This window comes from Dreissena polymorpha, chromosome 7 (assembly GCF_020536995.1).
Source record: "Dreissena polymorpha isolate Duluth1 chromosome 7, UMN_Dpol_1.0, whole genome shotgun sequence".
NCBI classification, from domain to species: Eukaryota; Metazoa; Mollusca; class Bivalvia; order Myida; family Dreissenidae; genus Dreissena; species Dreissena polymorpha.
In genome coordinates this window covers 49,975,549-49,996,725 of record NC_068361.1, presented here as the reverse complement: position 1 = coordinate 49,996,725, position 21,177 = coordinate 49,975,549, and the positions used below count along the sequence as shown (strand labels likewise).

Here is a 21,177-nt window from a genome sequence, read left to right as displayed (position 1 = left end):
TTACGCATTACCGGTAAATTCCATTCCCAAGTCTTTAAGGGTCATAGCTGAGTCAGTAAATATTCAGGGGAAGACGGAATGTACTATGAATAGACGCCTTATGTTGATATCACAGTCTTGCTTTCTTGATATCAAATAACACGAATTTTAAGGAAAGAAATGAGTGAAAACCTATCGTTATAGTATAATGTCCATTATAGAAGGGATTATCTAGCCACACAAGTGTGACGTACGCGGTCAGTTTGTCTGAAAATCTTTCCGGCACGCCAGAATAAGCTACCGACATTTGCAAGTTTGCTATAAATAAGACGGTTTGACTACAATTTTCTATCGAAAAAATATGGTGGTTTGATGTTCCATTTACAAGACACACTCAGATTTGTAAAGACACGCGTCATGCGAAAATATAATTTTCATCGTTTGAGTTTACGAACTAGAAGCACATTATTTTCCTATGATGCAATGTAGTGAACGCTTGGACACACTGAAAGTGTGCACGAGGAAATCGAGTGTGTTTGGCGGTTTTCCGTCGTCTAGATTTGGACAGTCGTACTGTAAAAACATAGTTAATGCTTGAATTTGATTTCTTGTTTGTACTTTATTAATAATTTAGTATTGGTTAACTTACAGATGAAAAATAAAATAGGCGTGATACTGTATTTGTGTATGAATGAAATGTTTTTCATGTAGATAACATAAGTTTTGTTAAACAGTTTTTGTTGAATTATTTTTGTAGAGGCCAAGAACTAAACCCAAACTGCCATCTGGCATTACATGAGCAAGCATATATGAAAACTCCAATGAATAACTCCTTTCACGCATTAAATATAAGACATAAGACTCGTCTAATTTTTTGCTCTTTATTATAGGACCTTATATAAAAAAAAAATGGCTCTGGCATATAATGTCTCGACTACAAGCAGCACCTGCGATCATGGCAAGCCAACTGCAAATAACCTACTGCACAAATAAATTGTATATGAGTGCTGACTCCGGGGGACGGCCATCAGCACTCCCAACAAAATCATATTTCCCCCAAAAAATGTGCCAGATAAAAAGCGTCCATCCGACACTGATTGCAATATGGCCACCCAACAACGCTGACCCAGCAGCCCATATATGCCCTCTCCTCGAAACCGAATGGGCCAGCGATGACGGGTGGCCACTGCCAATGAACTTAGGCAGCAGGGCGGATGGATGCATGCTTGGAGTCGGAAGCAGTAAATGTTTGTCATGTTCGATGCAGCAGTTGACTGTCCAGATTTACCGAATACAGAAAATGTATCGAACATTATATAAGTCTTGTTTTGTTTATTTGCAATAAGCAAGAAGATACATTGCATTGTATGTGAATTTCGTATATATCAGAAGTTAGCGGATTGATATTTGAGGAAACGGGACTTCTGCAATATGCTGCCATCGTAACTCTAGTCCAGCCTGCGCATCTGCGTAGTGTTGTCAGGATATGCATACTGAGGAGGATACTGATGAGATACCGTGCTTTCTATATCAGAAAGCGTAGCCCCTGACCAGACAGTGCAAGTGCGCAGGTTGGGCTTGAGCCCGTATATGCCATACAGCGTGTATTTTTCCCCATTTGGGAAAAGAACCGGTATCTGTCCAATTGGGAAATTTGTGCGCGAAAAACCCTGAAATAGGGAAAATTCGAGTCGCGAAGACTTCATAATGGGAAATGTGTGTATTTGATTCTTTTGCTCCCAAATACTTTAAAATTGGTAACTAAATGTCGTCAAGTTGTCAATAATATATTTACGTATTTCTCAAGCCATAGACCTGCATAGGGAAACTAACTAAATGTTGCATTTTATTTATAAAAAAATTGGGAATTCGTTTGACAGCAATTGGGAAATTTTTAGGTTTTTTTTTTGTTTAGGAAAGAGTCGTTTTCCGGTACTTAATAAAGAAGGAAAAAAATCGCTGACCATCAGACCATTTTTCGCATGACGCGGATGTAAAAGTGTTATTTGAATGTTTGGAAAGAAGACGTCGTCTAAATCACACATAAAATGTTTAGATGACGAAGAAATGAAGTCATAATAAGCCACGTGAGGACACATATGATGTAATCACATGTAGTACAATTTGTGACTACGACCACTATTATGTGGTTTAATAAACGTGCACTTCATAACAAACATTTTAAGGGGATGGAGTGCGACTTTTAAAAAAACAACAATACTGAAACCTTTCTTTCTAATTTAATAACTTAGAACAGTAAAGTGTCTACCTTTTTTTCAAAGCCAGGATATACGCCGAATTTATTTTTAAAGATATTTCTTGTTTCAATTTTGTCAATTAACCAAAACGGGAAAGGGTCTCTTTAACCCATGTTTACATTAAAGCCCGCTGTTTTATGCATGTACACCTTCAATACATCGACACATCTAACAGCGCCAGTAGGTTGTATGGCATTTATGTTTATACATTTGACTTCCCAATAACTTGAATACTAAATCGCTTTACATTACTGTCTAAAACGTACTTAAAAAGCAAATACACGATCGATGTGCATGCGGTGTGTGTAACGAGCCGGTTCATTGCTTATAGGCGACCGCGTCTACGTGGATAGAGTTGGCTTGTACTAAACATCACATAAAATAAGACAAGCGTTTGATGAGGACATTCTCAAAAAGATACTATTTGTGAAAACGTTTACCATGCCATCGATTAGTACGATACTCGTATTTCTTGTGGTGGTACATGTCGGATATGGGGTACGATACGAGCCAAACTGGGAATCATTGGACTCCAGGTACAGAAATACACGTTAAATCGAAAGTAGAAATGTCTCATAAACACGCGCGGGAACAACGACTTGTGCTTCATTGCGGACACAATATTCAGTATACTAAACAGTATTTGTTTTAAAAAGAGCATAATAATCAATGATTTAAAAAATATATTACTCTATCCTGTTTTTCAAAGGCACATACGATTTATAGATGCATTTTTGGCAATCAGGAATAGTAATTTGCTCCGGACGGTCATACATTCCGACATTTTAATATAAGGTTTAAAAATCGAATATTCGAATATATTCGAATAATGACAAACGAATATTCGAATATCGTTTCCAGTATTCGTTCACATCCCTAATATAAACTCATAATTGAAAAAAACACGGTATTTTACAACTTTTCTTTTCTTCGTCGTCGTGGTTGACAGTCCCTTTAAATCGAAAGTGGAAATGTCTCATAAACACGGGCGGGTTAGTCATTTATTATAACCGATTTTCGTTTCGCTGCACATTCGCAAAAACCTCCGGAAAACGTTCAGTGTACTGATTGTTACAGCTTGGACAACCTGTACTAGTATATAATTAAAACATATGCTGAGTTATCCTTCCCCATGAAATTAATTTGTGAAATGTACGACGGCCGATAAGTGTTTTACGTATAGCTAAGAACTCAACGTAAAAAACATGAATTAAACAGATCAACTAATATACCTCGAAAGACAAATACCTTTCCTATTCTAGCATTGTTTCCGAATATTATTCGTTTACAGTATGAGTTTCATTGTACTCTGATTCAGCCATTATCGGATAACCTTGGCCTTTATGACGGTGTCGGGTACCAGGGGTTGTCTCCGGCCATCTCTAAATAGGTCGTTGTGTAGTAAATCTTTCCCAGTGATACTGTTGTAGTGAATTTCATGAGGCCAGTTCGGTAAAGGTCACTGGTAATTAAAATATAATAAAAGGGTTTCCGCTCAATAATTTGAAGTTGGGTTGAGTCATATTCTGTAAGTTTGAGTCAAGATAGCTTCAATACAGACTTTGCTTCAGGCTTGATTAAACTCAACAAAATTAATTGATGAATATTTAAACATTCTTGTTCCTTGACATCGTCACACATCTCGTTTTAGTGTAAATTGCATAATATTTCAGCTAAAGTTTGCGCGATGATACTGAGCCGCTGCATAGTTTTATAGATAAATCTTTTTACAAAATGATCTCAGCCAGTTACATGGAAAGGAAGAAGCCGCAAACATAAGCCATACAAACATCATGGATCACATTATTTCAGACCTCTACCCAGTTGGTACGATGAGTCAAAGATCGGGATATTCCTGCACTGGGGCGTATACTCCGTGCCTAGCTACGGGTCTGAATGGTTTTGGTATTTCTGGAAGACTGGTGAAAAAAGATACGTCGATTTCATGGCCAAGAACTACCGTCCAGACTTCACGTACGCAGATTTTGCCCTAGACTTTACAGCAGAGCTCTTCGATCCGAATGATTGGGCCGATCTGTTCAAGGCCTCTGGGGCCAGGTAACACTATGCGTTGTTTTCATTGACTAAATGTTTAGATAAGTAGGGCCAAATGGAAAACCTGTCACTGGTTTTTCCTATGTCTACAACTGTTGATTATATCAGAATATCGGGATTCCAATCGTGTTTTTGTCGCTTTGCTTTTTGACGATGCTGGAACAGCAGCGTCCAAGGTTTGATAACCAGTAAAAAAATCTTCACAATGGCGACCTATGTAAAAGACCGAGCCAGTCCGATTGAGATAACTAGATTTTTCAGTTACTTTTCTTGGCATTCGCCACTGCGTAGGAGATTGCTCGTTGATTTTCATGGATAACATTCTCCTAGCAGAGTTGTCGTTCGTGTTGATAAAGGTAAATATTAATAGAAAAGCATATCCTAGGGAAACAGATTCAATAAGTGTATCAGAACGTTAATTTCAAATTAGTAATTTTACATCCATTTTATTTTTATGGACCAATGAAACAACTATATATTTTCTCTATTTTGTTTGATATTTGTTCTCGATTTAGTAAATAAATTGCAAATAAAAAAATGTAAAATTACATTTTTACGTGATCACAAAACTAAAGAATGCGAACGATTTCGAACCTGCAAATTGTAAACGCTGCACTGCTATGATATATAAAGATAAAACAACACTTTTGCGTAATTGTCCGTCCCGCTAGCGCAGTGGTAAGGACGTTCGCTTTTTCACCTTTACGACACCGGTTCGATTCCCGCTCCCGGCGCAATGTTATATTTTGTATGTTTTGTGGTCACCATTCCTGACAGTTGTTTTTTTCCGGAAAATCTCATCCCCCCCCCCCCCCGCAGCATTTGACCATATAAAAAATTAAAAAGTATTTCAGTACAAAACAAATAACTGGAAATTGCAGCTATCATTCAAAATTCGTCCCAACTGTCGTCAATCTAATCTTATTAGGTAGGAGTGCTGGACACATTCCGGGTCCCAACATTATGCAGCCTCAGCGCGGAGGTAACTCATTACCTTGGAAAAACACAAATACACACACACTGGGTGCAGCCTAGGCGCGTATAGACTCAAACAAGGCAACAAACTCAAGTGCGGGCACAATCATTTAAAATTTACATAATGAATACGATATTCTAACAGAAATTACATAACCACCTAAGTGTACATACCATGTTTGATATTTCGTTCGATTGTTAGATTTCAGCATATACATGTATAAGGTCATTTCGCTATTAGTTAACTTAATCCATATGTTCGTGGGCGAACTCGGATAGTCAAGTGCTCATACGATTGAGCTCACATGGTCCGGCTATGTGCTCATACCTACTTTCGAGAATCATCATGAATGTATTGCCATACTTAATGAACAAGAATGTGACCCGCCTCCCAGTTTCGCTCAATGGGTCAAGTTACCCACGGGTACTACTTCCCCGTACCCCTAAACTTTTTTTCGTACCAAAAATGTTTCGTACGCAAATTTTTTTCGTACCAAATTTTTTTTCGTACCCAAAATTTTCGTACCCAAATTTTTTATCGTACCCAAATGTTCGTATCAACATACACAATTGTGGTGATATAGATAAACTTAAATTGATGTTTTATATCCATCCTCTTCAAAAGCATCGTCACACCAGTACTGCCAGTACTTTGATTTATTATTCCATGCCTATTATTCGTTTTACATTTCAACACCAGAAGCTTGTCTTGATATACTTACACATCATTAGCTTTCTGAAAACAGTTGAAGGCCTGATTATCCTGTTCGTAGATACGTTGTCCTGACCAGCAAACACCATGAGGGCTTCACCAACTGGCCCTCGAAGTACTCATTCAATTGGAATTCTATGGACGTGGGGCCTAAACGGGACCTCGTCGGTAAGTAAAAACAGAACATTGCGTCAACAAATGCTTGGAAATGTGTTTAACATAGACTACCATATACACGGTGACTAATGTAACACATATAGGTTTGCAATTAAAGAACCCGGCTCAAAGTTTGGCAAAATGTAAATTAAAAACATTCCTCCTATTTTCAACAAGCAAAAATACACTCCTTTATAAGAACTAAACTGTTCGTGTATCAATTATCATAAATTAAAATAGGAAAAATGCTAAAACGGATGTTATGCTTTTGATAAATAAATTAGCAATAACGTGTATTACCAACAAAGTGATTAAAGAAGTGCTAAGAAGTAAAATACGAGAGCTTTCGCTTCGACAGACGCGTTTTCCAAGTTCATTTTTCACCTGTTTACTGCAATAAAATATTAATGACAAGCAACATATTAAAGACCGGAAGTTGGTCATTTTTGCTAAATGCCAACTCTTTGATATGACACAATTGTTGAATAAATCCAACCAAATTGTCTTTCAAATGAAGTTACCTTACCATTTGAACACCATCGACATTGTGTTTGGTTGTATTTTGACCTTGTTCATTTATGTCAGCATACATCGCCAAACTTTTCATTAGCAATAGCAAGGTAACGACCTATACGTTAATTAGTGAACGAGAACATCCGCATATAAGGCTGATATTTAATTGTGCCGCGTTGTGAGAAAACGGGGCTTAATGCATGTGCGTAATGTGTCGTCTAGATAAGCGAATGCAGTCCACACAGGCTACTGGGGGAAGACACTTCGCCTTAACTGGATTTTTGTTTAGAAGAAACTTTCTTTTAAGGAAACATCCAATGCAAGCTTAAGGTATTGTTCTTGATAAGCCTGAACGGACCGCACCGAGAGGACACTTTACGCACATGCATTAAGCCCAATTTTAACAGAACGCGGCCAATTTATACTTTCAGGTGAACTCGCCTCTGCCATTCGCAGCCGGACGAATATTCACTACGGTCTCTACCACTCACTGTTTGAATTCTTTCACCCTCTGTACCTGAAAGACAAAGAAAACAACTTCAAGACCAGGGACTTTGCAACGGTAGGTGGCTGCGCATGATACAATCACGTGAATAATGCAACGGTATCTTTTTATGACTATTAGGTCCTATATGAAATCATTGATTTAACTAACGTAACAAATATATATCGATATTATTGAAGGCATAGAATTAGAACTTCCTATGATTTTGTAAAGTATGGCATTTGTACATGAAAAACACAACCATTTCCAATGGCTTTTGTTGAATATCGCATATCGCTAAATACTTGCTGTTTTTTATGTTCCCCTCACATAGTTATGGATATGTTCTATTGATTTCTCTATACATATACAGACCAAGGCTATACCGGAACTGTACGAGCTTGTGTACAACTATAAACCGGAAGTGATCTGGTCTGACGGCGACTGGGAGGCACTGGACACCTACTGGAACTCCACGGGCTTCCTGGCCTGGCTCTACAACGATAGGTCAGCATGCATAATTACACGCTAGATTATATTACACGGTATTCTGCTAGATGTATTATAGACTCTACAACGATAGGTCAGCATGCATAATTACACGCTAGATTATATTACACGTTATTCTGCTAGATGTATTATAGGCATTACAACGATAGGTCAGTATAATTACACGGTATTCTGGAAGATGTATTATAGGCACTACAACGATAGGTCAGCATGCATAATTACACGGTGTTCTGCTAGATATAGTAAAAGCATGACAACGATAGGTCAACATGTATAATTAAACGGTATTATGATAGATTTATTATAGGCATTACAACGATAGGACAGCATGCATAATTACACGGTATTCTGCTAGATATAGTATAGGCATGACAACGATAGGCTAACATGCATAATTACACGGTATTTTGCTAGCTTTATTCTAGGCATGGCAACGATAGGTCAGCACGCATAATTACACGGTATTCTGCTAGAAATATTATAGGCTTGACAACGAAAGGTCAGCATGCATAATTACACGACCTATTCTGCTATCTATATTCTAGGCATGGCAACGATAGGTCAGCACGCATAATTACACGGTATTCTGCTAGATATATTTTAGGCTTGACAACAATAGGCCAGCACGCACAATTACACGGTATTCTGCTAGATATATTATAGTACCGGTAATTACAACGATAGGTCAGCATGCATGATTTCACGGTATTCTGCTAGATATATTATAGGCTTGACAACGATAGTTCAGCATGTAAAATTACACGGTATTCTGCTAGATATATTCTTGGCTTGACAACGATAGATCAGCATGCATCAGAGCGAACTATTCCACTAGATACATTTTAGTTGGTCATTGTTTTCATGTTATATATAAATACGATGTTGAGATTATTGTTCCATATTACATTTGATCACACTGAAAACGTTATTTAACATACTTAACCTTCACTATGTCTCAATTTTATTATCAAAATTCCACTGCCAATATGATGCAATAAAAGTATACTTATAATACACTATTTATATTGTATGTGCCAACAGTCCAGTGAAAGACGTAGTAGTGACCAATGACAGATGGGGCGGTAACGTCGAGTGCAAACATGGCGGCTTCCTCTCTTGTTCGGATAGATTCAACCCCGGTAATAACAGTTCATACACAAATTAATGACCCGGGTCCGTCTTATAAAAGTCCTTGCCAAAGGTTTAAGTAGCGACATAATTGTGTAGCTTAAAAATAAAAGCGTTAAAGCCCCATAAACACTCAAAATCAACGAATATTTCGTAACATATTTTGTGAAATAAAGTTAACACATAAAAAATCAGTGTTCCTTATAGCAAAAAGCCAAAACTTCAACTCTAGATGTGGTCTCGTAACATAGAATTAACGAGATTCAAATTGATAATTTTTAATTTTTGTTGGACAATATATTCCATGTGAATTTCCCGAGACGAAATCCGAACATTTACGAGCGAACGCCAGCAGGCAGCGTCGGGGGCACGCCGAAGTTCTCATGAATAAATTATGTTAGTAATGAGTGGAACTCTTTGCAGTTCAGCAAGAATAAAAAACAGAGAGAGTCTGCACACATGAAAGTGTATGGCGGGCAATACATTACTTTGTATATAGATATTTTTCTAACTTTGGAGCGCACTTGCCTGTGCTTTTTATTATGTCTGCGCGTTCACTCGTACATATCGGATATCGTCGCAGTAAATTCACATGGATTATATTGTCACACTCAAAATAAAGACGACCATTTTGTATCTCGTTCAATCTATGTTACCAGACCACATCTAGCGTTGAAATTTTGGCTTTTGATACAAAGAACGCTGATTTGTTTATGAATTGACTTTATTGTACGAAATATTTAACGAAATATTCGTAGATTTTGAGTGTTTATGAGGCTTTAATTATCAGTACGTTACTAATGTGAAGATATGGTGAAAGATACAAAAAGACTACACTTTCTTATATAAGTTACCTTGGTGCAAAAACAAATATGCTTCTTCAGAATATGTAACTTCATGGTAATTTGTTCATTTGTAAAAAAGAAATAAAAAAAAAATACTTAAGATTTTGAATAATGTGTGATGAAAGAATGGTGTTATAAAAATATTCATCAACATCATCATGTAAGTGCTGCCGTGTCACCTACCATGGCCATTGAAGCTGTTTAACGGTTTAGATGTTTTGTTCGTGTAATGTATGGGCTTTCAAACCTCTGATCACTTAAAGGAACGCTACAGAAGCGGAAGTGGGAGAATGCCATGGCGATCGACAGATATACTTGGGGGTACCGTAGAGACGTGACGCTGGCGGACATGCTGACCATGGAGGAACTAATCACTCAGGTCGCCTCCACAGTGAGGTAGGGTGTTGGTTTTATTTTAAACCTATTTATTTGAGCTCTTTGGTATTGAAAGCGTCATGTTTATTGAAACACTCTCGATTCCGTTTACTGGGTAGAACCAGTATTTGGTGTATAACGAACGATCGCACAGTGGAGATCGAAGTAATAACTTTCCGGTCGCTAGCGAGAGACCGTGTCCACTACGCAACGGCGATCTCAAAAATAGATGTTTGTTGTGTACTTCTTGTGCATGTACTACCGGTATATTGATGTGATACAAATCTTATCATGTCTATGTTTCACATAAACTATTCTTATGTTTCTGTGGATTGATCTTTAAGTTTGCATTTTATACAGTTATTCTTGGATGTGATCCCCATAAGAAATTTAATTTTCATATAGGAACTATTTATAAAGGCCTGAATATTGTAGCTGCGGCGGGAACATTCTCATCAACGTGGGTCCCACGAAGGACGGTCGGATAGTGCCGATATTTGAGGAGCGACTCCGCAGTCTGGGGAAGTGGTTGAACGTGAACGGAGAGGCGATATACGGGACCTCACCCTGGGTGTACCAGAACGACACCGTCACTAAGGATGTCTGGTAAGTTATCTCCCCTTGGATTATCGGAAACTCCGCAGTCTGGGTCAGTGGTTGAACGTGAACGGAGCGGCGATATACGGGACCTGACCCTGGGTGTACTAGAACGATATATATATACAGTCACTAAGGATGTCTGGTAAGTTATCTCCCCTTGGATTATCGGAGACTCCGCTGTCTGGGTTAGTGGTTGCGATATACGGGACTTCACCATGGGTGTACCAGAACGACACCGTCACTAAGGATGTCTGGTAAGTTATCTCCTCTTGGATTGTCGAAGACTCCCCAGTCTGGGGCAGTAGTTGAACGTGAACGGGGAGGCGATATACGGGACCTCACCCTGGGTGTACTAAAACGACACCGTCACTAAACATGTCTGGTAAGTATTGCTCCCTTAACCTCAGCTTGGTTGGAGGTAAACTGGGAGACCAACTACGACACCTCACCCACGGTTTTACCAGAACGAAACCTTCACGACCAATGTCTGGTGAATATTTCTCCCATTATCACCTCCAGCTGGGAAATGGTTGAACTTATATGTCTGGTACGGTCCTTTGCAATTGACCAATTATAACGACTGTTTCAACAGGTATGTCTGGTAAGAAAATATGTGGTTTGTAACAAGTTTACTGCATTTCAATTTGATTGACTTAAGCAACACTTCATAGAATTATACAAAAAATTCTACAGAAGCCTTTGTTTCTACGATTCCATATTATGATTTAAAGATTCGGTGCTGGATCTCTGGATCTACAACGATATACTATAATTCTTAATATTACTTTTGTTTAAGGATCATTGAGAGTTTATATATGCACATTTAAAATCTGGATACAAAACATTTAATAGCGTTTTATAATATTTACAGAGAATACTTTCTTTAGTGTTTTCTGACATTCCAGGTACACGTCGAAGAAAAACTCCCAAGGCTCACTAGATGTGTTCGCCATCTTGCTGCAATGGCCCGACCCTGGGAAGTTCTACCTTGGAAGCCCCACGGCCACACAGAACACCACAATTACTTTGCTGGGATACGACACGCCGATCAAGTGGACCGCATCCGCCGAGTATGCGCAGGGAATCACTGTGATGATTCCCGCCATACCGTTTAACAAGATGCCGTGCAACTACGCCTGGGTGCTGAAGTTGCAGAACTTGGCGGCATTGCCGCTTTATCGTGATTTTGACGATTATTATACTGGCAATACATAGAAACATGAATTCCTTTCTTCGAACTACTCGTACGTTTACGAGGTATTTTTATGCCTCCGGGTCGAATGATCGGGGGTATATTGTTTTTGACCTGTCTGCCTTTCATTGTATGTGTCTGTCTGTCTGGCATTGTATGTGTCTGTCATTGTATGTGTGTGTCTGTTCCATAACTTAAACCTGGGTCATAACATTTTCAATATTGATGATAGCAACTTGATATTTGGCATGCATGTGTATCTCATGGAGCTGTACATTTTGAGTGGTGAAAGGTCAAGTTCAATGGTAACCTTCAAGGTCAAAGGTCAAATATATGGCTTCAAAGCGGCGCAGTAGGGGGCATTGTGTTTCACAAACACCGCTCTTCTTAGTTATGATAACACATTCGACGTGTTTGTATCCACGTTATACTTGCAACTCACTTTGTATTTTTGAATTAATTCTCAAAACTTCGTTCATAATGTCGAAATCCTGTTTGGTGCAATTTTTGTTTCGTTTATGTAGTGACTTTTTGCATTTACTGGATACTTATAATCAGTTCTCACCGTTTACATTTTGTATTTGTTACTTGAAGTTTCTTAATAAATGTGCATTTTGATATCAGTTTTAGTTTTAACACTTATCCCTGTAAATAATGATTCAAAAGAAGCGACGTTCACATTATGATACTTTTACATACTGAGTCAGCGGATTGCATTTATTTTATGACAACAGGAAAAGTGTTCATTATTTTGAAATAAGAGACACATATCGGGCAAAGTTATTAAATTACATTTATGTTTTGTTCAGTTGATGCGATCAGTAATCGTCCCTGAATTTCAATCGTGGTCACAACTGGCGTTATATAAGAGTATCGTTCTGGGAAAACTGGACTTAAAGCATGTGGGTACAGTATCGTCCCAGATAAGCCTGCGCAGCCGGACAGGCTTATCAGGTATGACACTTAATGCCTATACGGAATTTGGTTTAAAAAGAAGTCTCATTTAAACTAAAATCCATTTTTCAGGCGGAAAGTGTCGTGCCTTAATACTAATAGCCTTAGTGGCATTCACAGGCTAATACATGACGACACTTAACGCACATGCATTCAGCCTCGTTTTCTTTGAGCGAACGTACAGCAATTAACAGGAATGAACGCCGTGATCATATTGTAACGTGCTGGTTTCACAACCTAGTGGTCGCAAGTTCGATCCATCACTTCACCTTCATTACTAAGTCTTCGTTCGCATGCGATATTTTAACAGGGGTACAATTTAATTATTGTTTCACTGACGGCACTACCAACCAGGGTCGCCTCTGGAAACGTTGAAATATCATCGCAAAACATCTGTGTCTACTGGAGAAGATGACGATGGGCTTGAAAATCGAGGTCGACTAGACACAAATCAATCGCAATCACAAATGCCTATACCTAAATGAGCCTTGTGCAAAATTCATACAGACCACAATAATCGCAATCATGAATAATATCGGACTGGGTTGTTGAAACATAACTACACTTAAGAAAACATAACCGTCCACCTTGCAAATTGGGATTCCGATGCTGTACGGTAATGTTTATCTTTATATAAAATGTAGCATCGTTTTGTTTTACTTACGCAATCTATCAATGCCGAGTTTGAAACACACTTTTGTTTCGTCCAGGGTAGTCAAGATCAAGCACAGTTCTAGGACAATTGATAGTGTAGATTACCACGAATACCTTATTACATTAAATTTTTTTAGCGCGAAGCAATAACCAGTGCCATGACCACTCTAGAAATATAGGAGATATCATTTCGTGATGCTGAGGAACAAAGATTGCGAGATAGCGTGACGTACGGGACGTGGGATAAACACGAGCAAAATCAGTTCATACATATCAAAGATGACCTTTTTGTAATTGGTTTCTCAGTGCTTCGGGGAACGCGAATCGTTGTCCCGCGAGACTTACGCAAACCCATATAAGACTTAGGTCACATAGGTCATCCGGGAATCGTGTCGATGAAAAGCAACTTGAGGACCGAAGTATGGTGGCCGGGTATAAATAAAGAAATTAAAAATTACAGTAAGACATGGTATACGGCTATTTAAATGATTGCATTCGTAATAATGAAGTGATACTATATGATTTTATAATTGCACTTAGACAACAATAAATACATATTTGGGCACATATACCGATTTATAGCTGTGTGATTATGTTCAGACCTGTAACAAATACATTGAAGCAGTCAGTTTAATGATGGCATACGCCACTATAGTGAGCTGGTTTCTGTAGCAGAAAACGCTCTAGGAAAACAAAATTTCCTTAAAGATGCTGAATTTATAAAATAACCGTATTTTGCAAGCAACTTATAAATGTCGAAAGATATACAAAATATATACTATTGATGAAAGATATGAAGTCAACTTAGACGTGTTTTTAAATATTGCCTTGTAATCTGGTAAGCCAGTCAGTTAACATTATGTTGGTTATCCGAGCGTCGATGAATGTCGGAGTCTTGTGACTCATTCGTCAGTTGCCGCGAACTTCCAGAATTTCTAGAATTATTCCCAGTCAGAGATGACTATTTTAGATATAAAATAAGAAAGCTAGACGGAGCTGGCTGCCTGTTTCCTCAAAAGGAACTTTTTCGCTCTTTCAAGCTTGTAAATATTCCCAGTAGGTGTTCATTCACACTTTATGGAATGTGAAACGCTGCCACTATTATTTTAAATGATAAATAGCAACACATTAAAAAAATACATTTTCAGCATACATTACATGTTTCTTAAACCAGATGTTATTTTCACGAAGACAAACTATATACAGGTATTTTAAAATTAGATATGTAATTAAAACCCATGTGTTCGTGGCTAATTCACATGAGCAGCGACTGAGATGTCCAAATACTATTTTCAGCGAGTAACCTTATCACGGGCCTTATCACGTTCAGTGCTTTGATTTATGTTTACCATACAACCCGCTGTTTTATGCATGCAAAACTTCAATATATCTATGCACTCATCCAGCAGCGCCTGTAGGCTGTATTGCAGTCATGCTAACACATTTAACTTCCAAATAACTTGAATACTAACTTGCTAAACATAACTTTCCTTAAACGTACAGAGAAAGCAACTATGTTAAATGGATAGAGTTTGCTTGTACTGAATGTCACAGAAATGAGTTTACGACATTCGCGCAGTATAGCACGTTTAACATGCCATCGATTAGTACGATAATCGTATGCCTGTGGTTGCACAGGTGGTTAGCGTGTTGCTATGATATTAATTAGTGAAAACATCATTTTGAATGATAAATAATCATATTATAACGAAAAATTAACTTTTTGGAAAAAATAATTCACTGTCAAATATATATAATATATTTGATAGTGATTTTTTTTTCATAAAATTTAAATTTTCGTTATAATATGATTATTTATCATTCAAAATGATGTTTTTACTAATTAATATCATAGCCACACGCTAACCACCTGTGTGTGGTTGTACAGGTCGGGTATGGAGAACGATACGAGCCAAACTGGGAATCCTTGGACTCCAGGTACAGAAATACACGTTAAATCGAAAGTAGAAATGTCTCATAATCACGCGCGGGTGAGTCATTTTATTCATTAACGACTTGTGTTTCATTGCGGACACAATATTCATTGGAACGTTCAGTGTGAGGATTGTAACAGCTCGGACAACCTGTACTATTATATCATATAATATATGCAGCGTTATCCCTCCAAATGTAATGAATTCATGACAGGTACTATTAAACATGTATCCGTATATTTTAGCTTGACTATTCATCGACTATTCATCGAATGGTCAGAGCTACTCTAGTCACTCAAATGTCGGCGTTTGTTGACTGCTCCGTTCAAGATAAACTTGAAACATCTTTATTTCTCTGTTTCAACAACAGGTGTTGTAGACGTATTTCATTGTTGTAAATATATTTAGTTCATAAATATATTTATTCTGAATGATATTGAAGTAAATTATTTTTAAAGGAAACATTGCTCTGATTGTTCAATGGTTGGACAGAGTAGATTTTAACTGTAAATAGAATTAGTAGCGTTCTTTTGTAGTAGTTGATTAGTTTTCAGTATGTAGAGACTGGGTAGAAAGGTGAACTGTTTGTACTAACATTTTAATACGTTAATTGGCTTGTCAAGCATGAGTTTATTCACTCAACCACATCCGTGTGCATGAATGACTATTTCGAATGTCATTCTTGGCATATCATTCATGCTGTCAACCTGTATGTTTATGATATTAAATCATAAATATAATATATTTAGGTAAATATGCATTTTATACATCTTTTATATTCATGTCGGTCGGTTGTATTATTGTAAATATTTTGTTTTAATAGTTGTATTTGTGTATTAATTCAGTTGGTATCTTACCGTCGGAACACATCATTTTATATATAATTGAAATGTATACTTATTATAAGAATGTCATTCTTGGCATATCATTCATGCTGTCAACCTGTATGTTTATGATATTAAATCATAAATATAATATATTTAGAAACCCAAACGTGTTGTTCGAAGAAAGAACCCTAAACGCCCATACGGCAACACTGGCGCCCAACAACGAGTCTTCGGCCACAACAGCGTTTGGAACTGAAAAACGGAAGTAGCGGACACGTTACTACGGCGAAAATCCCTGAACAGACAGGAGCCTCAGATCGGTATCGAGGAGGGGGAGAGTCAAGGAATTTAAAGGGGCCTTTTCACAGATTTTGGCATTTTTTAACTTATTCATTAAATGCTTTATATTGATAAATGTAAACATTGGATCGTAAAAGCTCCAGTAAAAAATCAAGAATAAAATAAAAAAAAAGGAAAAGAACATTGCCCGGAGCAGGTTTCGAACCAGTGACCCCTGGAGTCCTGCCAGAGTCCTGAAGTAAAAACGCTCTTACCTACTGAGCTATTCCGCCGAGTACACGTACTACACGTATTTTATACCTTATATAAGCAATCTTCGTAGTTTCACAAAATTTAACGACAAAAACAGAACTCTCCAAATTATTCAATCGTTTCGCGTTGCAACGCTTTATAATTTTTAGGTTTTAAAATCGTCAAAAGATGCATATAATGGCTATATTAGAGCATGGTAAATGTTCAGTATTACTGTTTCCTCACAAATATCATAACCAAAACGAAACTTTGCGAATCTGAAACAACTTTTTTCAATTTTGTCAATTTACCAAAGCGTGAAAAGATCCCTTTAACACAGCGATTCCTTGGAAACAGGTTTTTGATTTTTCCCGGGGAGTAGGAGTCCACATTTTTGCGCGGCATCGAGCTCGAGCACCGATGTGAGTACAACTACGTATTTCTTGTGCACAAAACTTTGACGTCAAAACCGTTAAAACGTACGTACAGGATTTCACGTTCTGCTACGCAAGGAAGGTTTCACGTTCAATCAGGACGGAGAGTGATGGACACTTAAATCGTTGTGGACATTGTGTATCGTGTCATTTTTGTGTTTTGCTTGTATTTTGTAAGTGTTCCGACGGAGTTCGGTTAGTGTAAATATTTTTATAATTATTGTGCAATGTACATATATCTATTTATTGTAGTTTCATTGTCGTAAATGAATGATTTGAAATACCAATCAGTTGACTTACAAAAACAACAACAACATATATGGCTAATTTAAGTTTATGTGGTCATGCATTTTGCGAATTGGTCGAGATAAATGAAACGACCTTTTGTCAGCTCATTGATAAATTAGTGTCATATGAAGTTATTTTAAGGAAATTATAGTCCCTTCACGAGCACAAAGTTTATTGCATGGCGAAGTTAAATCTACTCGCCACTTACATGACGTTAAGTAGTAGATAGGTTTGAGTAACTGGATTTATTTAGAAGCAGTAGATTTTGCCCAAGGGTTATAATAAGTATCAAGAGGTTTCAATGCGTAAATTTGTTAATTTGTCATACTTTACGTATGGTTGAATTGAAAACGCTTTGTGCGTATTTTTAAAGAGAAAACTCTCTTTATAAATACCGAAAAATAATCACTGTTTTTTTTCTAGAAATTGATAATGTTAAAATGTACGTATACGATTTAAACTGCATTATGTAGTTTAATGCGTGTATGTGCGACTGGCGTCTTACCGGTAAATGCACGTGCTCGCGATATCGTAGCGCAAGAAGAACGCTATTTCGGCAGTGTGGTAAACACGCGATAGTAAACCAGTGGCGGGTTCGAATCGAAATAAAATCGAACTTAGTAAACACCTGGTACAAAATAAAAGAACTTTGATTAGATATTTGTGATAGTCAGGCTGTTGGCTTAAAATAAGCCAAAGGGAGGTAATACAGGTGTGTTGAGATAACTGTTTCGGTACGTTTATTGGAAAAAAAGGAAAACGGCGATGTGGGCATTAAAACCGTCCACCGGAATCATCTGCTGCCGTGTTCCTTCTTACCGATACAGGAAGTACAGCGTGTTTCGTCACCTGAAGTTTCCGACGAGTCCTCCACGGACGTGGATGAACGCACAGGGAAGACGAGTTCCGACAGCAATCAGTCGGAAGATGAAACAGATAAACGACGCTCCAAACCGAAAAAAATACCACGGCGCCGCAGCCAACGTCAGACCCGTCGGCCGGCTTGGTTTACATCCGGGGAGTATAAATTGTGATTGGTGTTGTTATGTATTTGCAATAATGATTAAGTACAGTGACAGCATAAATTTAACATGTGTGGATTTGTATTGGAAAGATACACAGCTGTTAACCTTCACTTCTGAGTATTTAAATACAAATTAGTGTATTATGTTTTTATTTGTCAAATTGTCATTGTTTTCAAATTGAAAATAAACAGTTGCAAACGAAAACGTTAATATTGTGGTTGTCATTATTTTTTAACAACGATGCTTTCATAGATATTTTGATCACGAGATTAATCAAACCTCGCTTTAAAAGCGATGTTTGAATTTTAATAATGTCGAGGACGACATTTTCTTAGAGAGGGGAAATGTGTTGTAGACGTATTTCATTGTTGTAAATATATTTAGTTCATAAATATATTTATTCTGAATGATATTGAAGTAAATTATTTTTAAAGGAAACATTGCTCTGATTGTTCAATGGTTGGACAGAGTAGATTTTAACTGTAAATAGAATTAGTAGCGTTCTTTTGTAGTAGTTGATTAGTTTTCAGTATGTAGAGACTGGGTAGAAAGGTGAACTGTTTGTACTAACATTTTAATACGTTAATTGGCTTGTCAAGCATGAGTTTATTCACTCAACCACATCCGTGTGCATGAATGACTATTTCGAATGTCATTCTTGGCATATCATTCATGCTGTCAACCTGTATGTTTATGATATTAAATCATAAATATAATATATTTAGGTAAATATGCATTTTATACATCTTTTATATTCATGTCGGTCGGTTGTATTATTGTAAATATTTTGTTTTAATAGTTGTATTTGTGTATTAATTCAGTTGGTATCTTACCGTCGGAACACATCATTTTATATATAATTGAAATGTATACTTATTATAAGAATGTCATTCTTGGCATATCATTCATGCTGTCAACCTGTATGTTTATGATATTAAATCATAAATATAATATATTTAGAAACCCAAACGTGTTGTTCGAAGAAAGAACCCTAAACGCCCATACGGCAACACTGGCGCCAATACGGCAACACAGGTATGCAGTTGAAACGTCACAAGTGGTAGGGGTCATTGTGTGAGGTCACTGATAATGTTCCATTATTGTGATTTGTAATTTAGCAGAATTATGCCCATTTTCCACTTTGATACTAGTATATGGTTTAGCTAAGATGGCAACATCTCCAAATCACTCTTTTTAATACAGATTAAAACTTCGCACATGTGTTCAGGCTCATTGTGTGAGGTCACTGATAAATAGTGACTTGTAATTTAGCAGAATTATTCCAATTTTTATTCTTTGATATATGGTTTTGTTAAGTTTGCAACATCTCCATATTACTCTTTCTAATACAGATTAAAACTTCGCACATGTGTTCAGGCTCATTGTGTGAGGTTAAAGTTCTATAACTCTGATTTGCATTTTCAAATCTTTAGCAAATGGAGGCTAAAGATGTATAGACTGAAGTCTATACATCTTTAGCCTCTATTTGCGCAATCCTACTTGGTATTCGAATCTGTCGGTGCATACATTTCGCGATAAATCTAGATTATTAATGATTTCCGTCAGCTACGCCAAAAAAACAAAAAAAACGAAACCGATAAAAACAAAAACAACAAAAACAGCATTTCTCTCAGTCGAAGATCGGGATATTCCTACACTGGGGCGTATTTTCCGTGCCTAGCTACGGGTCTGCGTGGTTGTGGTACAACTGGAAGACAGGTGTGCCAAAATACATCGACTTCATGACCAAGAACTACCGACCGGACTTCACGTACGCAGACTTTGCTCCAGACTATACAGCAGAGCTGTTCGATCCGGATGATTGGGCCGATATTTTCAAGGCCTCTGGGGCCAGGTAACACTATGCGTTGTTTTCATTGATTAAATGTTTGTAAAATTAGGACCAGATCGACCCGTGGTTTCCATATGTCTACAACTGTGAACGAAATCTTGCCTTTTCGGATTCAATGAGTATTATTTTTTAGGTACTCTGTCATGTTCCTAGATACGTTGTCCTGACCAGCAAGCACCATCAGGGCTTCACGAATTGGCCTTCGAAGTATTCATTCAATTGGAATTCTATGGACGTGGGACCTAAACGGGACCTCGTAGGTAAGTGAAAACATTACACAGCTTCAACAAATGCTTGGAACTTTTTTTAAATGCCATACACATGGACTAAAAGTTAAGTTAATGTAACTCATATTAACTGCACTTAAAGAAACTTGTTCACAGTTTGGAAACAGTTAAATTTGTCAACAAAAATATCATGAAAGATTAAATAATATTTACATTAAATTAAAAACAAGCAAACTACCATGGCTAAGAAAAAAATATATGTTCGTTTATCGGTAATCATAAACCGATCTCGTAGAAATAATAAAGCGTTTATAACGCTTTTTATCTATAACTGAGTAAACAGTGTATTATAAACAAACCGATTAAAGTTCTGTTCAAGATTCAAAGAGTGCGTGGTGTAGTGCTAGAGCGTGAGCGTTTTCTTCGAGAGATCCACGGCTCGGGTCACTTATTTTTATTAAATCTTTTTGATTGTCTTTATAATAGTTTAAAACTATTCCAATTATAACAGTTTTGTGAGTGTATTCATTTAATGACATATGTCAAAAATACAAAAAAAAATCTATGAATACCTTTGAACAGGCTAATTAGAGACGACGCTTTCCGCCTAATTGGATTTTCGCTGAGAAGAGCGTTTCCGTAAAATGAAACATACGATAATAGCGGAAA

The 21,177-nt window shown here is 37.2% G+C and overlaps 1 protein-coding gene and 1 pseudogene across 1 annotated transcript; both read left to right on the top strand.

Annotated features, from left to right (window-relative positions):
- Window positions 1-21,177, top strand: part of LOC127839448 (alpha-L-fucosidase-like) — a 63,595-nt pseudogene that overhangs the window by 21,145 nt on the left and 21,273 nt on the right.
- Window positions 2,477-12,400, top strand: LOC127839450 (alpha-L-fucosidase-like). The gene is made up of 9 exons (XM_052367823.1): window positions 2,477-2,773; window positions 4,050-4,295; window positions 6,041-6,147; window positions 7,080-7,210; window positions 7,506-7,639; window positions 8,684-8,781; window positions 9,879-10,011; window positions 10,426-10,596; window positions 11,496-12,400. Exons 1-9 carry the CDS (start codon window positions 2,679-2,681, stop codon window positions 11,803-11,805), a joined length of 1,425 nt encoding a protein of 474 aa, XP_052223783.1. The 5' UTR covers window positions 2,477-2,678; the 3' UTR covers window positions 11,806-12,400.